Source organism: Chaetura pelagica, unplaced genomic scaffold (genome assembly GCF_000747805.2).
Source record: "Chaetura pelagica isolate M959 unplaced genomic scaffold, ChaPel_1.0 scaffold257, whole genome shotgun sequence".
Lineage (NCBI taxonomy): Eukaryota > Metazoa > Chordata > Aves > Apodiformes > Apodidae > Chaetura > Chaetura pelagica.
Window position 1 is genome coordinate 24886 of NW_009953795.1, and position 5484 is coordinate 30369.

Consider the following 5484-nt stretch of genomic DNA (forward strand, 5'->3'; position numbering starts at 1 on the left):
TCACAAACCTCTCCACATTAGGGGGGGAAGTCGCGAAAACATCCTGACAGCCGGTAGTCCCCCAATACTGGCCTGTGACAAGCAGTTAATACTTCCAATCATTCTAAATAACTTCTTGGATGTTCTTACTAACTCATTTCTAGTAGTCATGAGTAAATACCAGTGAACTCCAGAGGGTAACTAAAATGAATGATTATTTTGAAAGTGGGCCTGAATTTATAAGCAAATACTTCTATTAAGTCTACATTCCTCAGAGGGATTGAACACTAACAAACAAATATAATTTAAAACAAAACAGTACAGAGTTCCCAAAACAAGTATTCAAAATAAGTAATTGTGGGCATCAGCTACGGGCCCCAAGTGGCCTTGATTTTAACAAACTACAGCTGTGCCCTTGGCAGTTAGAGAAAAACATGTTTGTGGGAAAAGAAGGTATGAGAGAGATAGGGATGCGTGTTGACATTCTTGTAAGAAAATGTAAGAAACTTGTAACCTATCACAAAGTAAGATAGAATGCATGAACAGAAGCTATTAACCAATGGGAAGGAAGCGTAAGGCGCGTGGACAGTAGAAAAAGGTATAAGAATGCGATGCAACCTATTAATAAAGGCTGTTACTTGTGACCATCATGGCGTCCCAGTCCCTTGCTCTGCCGCAAGTAATTACAGAAACAGAGTTAGTTTTAGATAATCTGACTGCAGCTTTGTCTCATTCACTGATAAAACAGAACACATTACCTCATTTCCATCCGCCAGCGTTCTTCCTCTTCTCGCCTTCTCCAGTATTCTTCCTTCTGCATCTGTTTCCTCATCTTCTCTTCTTGAATTTTTCTTGCTCGAATACTGGGCTTTACTTCTACTTGTAAATCTGGGTTTACTTTTTTCTAGTTCAGAAAAATAATGAAATGTTGGTTTGCCTCTTGTAATCTCAAGGATACAGAATTGTTCTGACATGTTTAAGACACGCTACTGGTCTATGATAAAATCAAGGGGAGTAAAATGCAGTTTTAGAACTGCATTGAATTAATAGTTGAAGAAAAAAACACCCTGTGTCCAGTAAAGGAAAGAAATAGCAACATATTACAAATAGCATTAATTCCCTCTTCAACTATATGAGAACAAAGCAATTTAAGATTAAAATGTTACATGAAATACTAAGTAATTTGCTGTTCATTCTATAGCAGAACAACTACTCTATAGCCCAAAAAAAACCCCCATTTAATCTCAACTACAGTGTGTTTCCTGATGCCCTATTCCTGAAGGCTCCCTCATACAGGGGTATAATCATGAGTTACTGAATACATTTTTCTCACAATTTTTTCTCTTATTTCATCCCGTTTATGATTATGCAGGCCCACTGTATCTCCTGTGACCACAGTAGATTTTTCCTATATAATCTTATAATAATCAAAATGCATAGCTTATGTCACAGTATAGGTGTCTCTCCATTCATGACTAAAAGTCTGCAACATTTGTTTCTCAAATGTCTCCACAAAGGGTTTATGTGATTTATCCTGCCAAAAACATTGAGCACTACTATTTTATACTATTGGAAATTAATGGTTAACCACATAAAGCACCTACTTTTGCTTGCATATGCTGTACAATATTTTAATGTTGCAATGTTCAAAATGTTTAAAAAAGAAGAAACCCAAACCAAAATGCTGTTTCACATTCTGCATTACTATTTTAAAGACTATACTCGCTAATAAACATATTTCTCTAGTTTTTTTATATGCTGTTTATTCAGAGTACCTACTTTTGACTAGTCTTTAAATATAAAAATATGTAATCTGTCAGGTGACATCTGGTGGATCTTCAGACAAGAAGCATGAGCATTTCTACTAACCTTATACTGAAGTCTGTGCCGCCTCCCTTTTAAGTGCATCTCCTTGGCATTAGGATCATTAAAACTGCATTCACAAAGTTTACAGTGAAAGCGGATCACCTTTCCTTCATCATTTCTTACCTGGAAAACAAAGTTATAACACAGTTGGCTTTTTTTAATTTAAAGAAAAACAACAAAGTTGATGTAAAAATTAATCTAATTCAATGACACTGGATGTCTACCCATCTCAGAACATCTTAAAAAGTTCACAAAGTAACTGAAAGAAGGTAAACTAGAACTTTAGGTTCTAACAGACACACCATCATATTTGGCAATGAACAAAGAACAAAGTCCTTCTATTCCAGAGTACACAGCTTTAAAAATGAGCCTGAACATACTAAGTTGAATAATTACAAACCTACAAATTATGAAAAAATTACATCAGACTTCATCCACATATTTCATGCCATCCAAATGAAGAATACCCCACTGAGCATAAAAGAAACATGCACAATAAAAAAGTGTAAACATATGTACAAGCCTTTGCAGGTTTGATGCCTTGTCACTCTTCAAGGAAAACCGAGGGAACTACAGGCCAGTCATCGTCACCTTGATCCCTGGGAAGATGATGGAGCAGCTAATCCTGGAAACCATTTCCAGGCACGTTAAGGACAAGAAAATCATCGACACTAGTCAGCATGGCTTCACCAAGGGGAAGTCATGCTTGATCAACTTGATAAGCTTCTGTGATGAAATGACTGGCCTGGTAGATGAGGGGAGAGCAGCTGATATTGTCTACCTGGACTTCAATAAGGCCTTTGACAGTGTCCCATATCCTCACAGACAAGCTGTTGATGTATGGGCTGGATAATCATACAGTGAGGTAGATCGAAAGCTGGTCAAATGAAAAGGTCCAAAGGGTGGTGATCAGTAGAATAAAACCTAGTTGGAGGCTAGTAAATACCAGGGGTAAATACTGGGACCAGTCTTGTTTAACATCTTCATTAATGATCTGGGTGATGGGGCAGAGTGTACCCCCAGCAAGTTTGCTGGTGATGCAAAACTGGGAGCAGTGGCTGATGTGCCGGAAGGTTGCACTGCCATCTAGAGATCTCAACAGGCTGGAGAAATGGGCTGACAGGAACCTTGTGAAGTTCAACAGGGGAAAGCACAAAGTCCAGCACCTGAGGAGGAACAATCCCATGCACCAATATATGCTGGAGGCTGCCCAGCTGAAAAGCAGATTGGCAGAAAAGGACCTGGAGGGGTCCTGGTGAATGCCAAGTTGAACTTGAGCCAACAATGTCCCCTTGCAGCAAAGGTGGCAAATGGCATCCTGTAACATCTCAAGCTCAGTTCTTTGTCTTGCATTGTCATTGCGAACATGACTGTTAACTAGACTTAAATAAAATCAATGTTTTGATAATGAAGGAAGTAGTATAGGCATCAAGTTGTCCATCATTTGCAAATGAGTAATGAAGTAGATACAGACCATATATTTGCATTGCTGTTACTGACACCTGAATAAATTTTCATTAAAATAGTTTAAAAAAATAATCCACATTTTCATATCAATACCTCCTCCACATAGTCATGGCCCACTGGCTGGACATCACTTTGCAAGGCAGCAAGAGTTGTAGGAGTCACTGGTTCAGCTGCTGTGTCTGGTTTTATTTCCTGTGTTTGTACTGTAGTAGCAGTTGTTATTTTAGTGCTTTCAGCTGATTTTATTTCTTCCAGTTTATTTTCTGTTGTCTGAAGCTTATTACCACCTACAAATAAAAAAAGTTACATCACTAAATTTTATAAAATGGGAATATGATTACACATGATGTGCAAACTGAAGACACTTTGCAAGTATCAATGTTCTGGCCAAAGCATTATCAGTCTTTTAAAATTAGTTAAAACTTAAACATATTTTAAATACAAATAAAGGTATTTTTTAAATTAAGTTTAACAACAAGTTATTTAAACACTTAGTTTTTTATTTTAATAAGAAAAACTTTTGCTTTATTTAGTTGCAATTTTCATAATAATTTCTATGATTTTTCCAAAGAGGTCAAACTGAATGGGAACAACTCAGCAAATATATATTAATCATCTCTCTGTCATACATTTATTTTTTTGCTTGTAAATGGATCAAAAAAAATACTTCAAAACCTTATGTTTGTACCAACAAAGGTATAATCTCAGTGTTGCACAACTGTTTCCATCTCATAAATATCTGTCATGCTTATTTCAAAAGTTTCCACTGTTACAAGGATGTTTCAGTTGCCAAGTTATTAACTGCCAACCTACTGCAGGCTGCCAAATTAGAATCAACTGGACTATAAACCGAAATACTCCAATGGCTACTACATTAGAAACTAAAGGTGGGAAGCTTCTTATGAAGGTGAGAGAAGCCTCCAAGAGAGATCAGGTGGAGATAACACCAAAAATTGTGAAGCAAAACTTTTATACACATTCTTATTTTCACCTATCAATAATTCTTTTAAACACAACAGTTATTCATCCATTAGTACAAATACATTTTTATTTGTTGCAGTAAGATCTTTAAAAATATAGAATAGGTTATATTGCAAAATAAAGACTGACTTCTGTACTTGCCAACAAAGTTTATTTTTGGTGTAGATATTTTCTTTACAGCTATATTAGCAGCGGTTGAAGATGTTTTATTGTTGGATGCCATATTAAGTGGTATGTTTCCCATGGGAGTAAGTATTTTCACTGCAGAGGATGCAACAGAGGAGTTCACAGTACTGCTGCTAGTTACTATATTTGAAGCTGAGGCAATAGGTTTGGAAACAGATGTAGATGTTGAGGAAGTAGCTTGGGCAATCGCATTTGGTTCAGTTGAAGGAATGGGCTTGCCAAGTTTTGTATGCAACTTTACTACCTATAAGAATAAAGAGAAATTAATATCATCTCCCTGAGATAAGTATAAAAAATGAACTTGTTATAGGTTATGGAAGCTTTAACAGAAACATCAATATCACAAAAAAAAAGTAATAAACCAATATAACTAAAAAGTTATTTATTTTTAACAGAAAGTGACCTTGGGGGGCAGAAAAAGACATTTAAAAGGTCTTGTCATCTGTAACAAGGAAACAGTCAATAGTTATCTCAGATTGCTTATTTCCATTAGAAATACAGACATTTATTCCAAAAGCTGTGTAGACAAGAACAGAAAGCTAATAAATTCACAAGCCAGTAAAACTGAAGGAAACTTGCTCAAACAGTTTCAATGTCACTGTTTTGTTGCCTGGTTGCTTTTTATTCTCCCTCCAAAAATTGTACTACACTGAACCGTTTTGGTTCCAAATAATATTTGTAAATAAGTTATTTAATTCAGATTCAACAACGCTGTCTCTTTTGCTAACTACATTTTAAGATTATTTATACAGAAAGACTTTCCAGGTTATTTTAATAGGAATGATTTTACTATTGCCACTTTGTACAGCGTTCTGAAATATAAAGAGCTGTAATAGGTGAATATTATTACTGTATCTGTTACTGACATTAACCTTTCTAGAGTTATGAGGAAAATCTGTAATATCTAAACACACATTCTACATTGCCAAACCATTTATTATTGCATGGCCAAATTTAAAACACAGATCACAGGGGTTCACGGTGCAGCCTGCGGTATTTATTCCA

General features: G+C 35.9%; 1 protein-coding gene across 1 annotated transcript in view; it reads right to left on the reverse strand.

The window, feature by feature from the left end:
• Positions 1 to 5484, reverse strand: part of LOC104391756 (zinc finger RNA-binding protein-like) — a gene marked incomplete at its 3' end in the record, with an annotated part of 37304 nt that overhangs the window by 21347 nt on the left and 10473 nt on the right. Inside the window, exons 9-12 of the mRNA XM_010001087.1 lie at positions 4423 to 4723; positions 3406 to 3599; positions 1849 to 1968; positions 738 to 883 (exon numbers count right to left, since the gene is read on the reverse strand). Coding sequence (XP_009999389.1) covers positions 738 to 883; positions 1849 to 1968; positions 3406 to 3599; positions 4423 to 4723 — 761 coding nt within the window. The remainder of the gene's footprint in view (positions 1 to 737; positions 884 to 1848; positions 1969 to 3405; positions 3600 to 4422; positions 4724 to 5484) is intronic.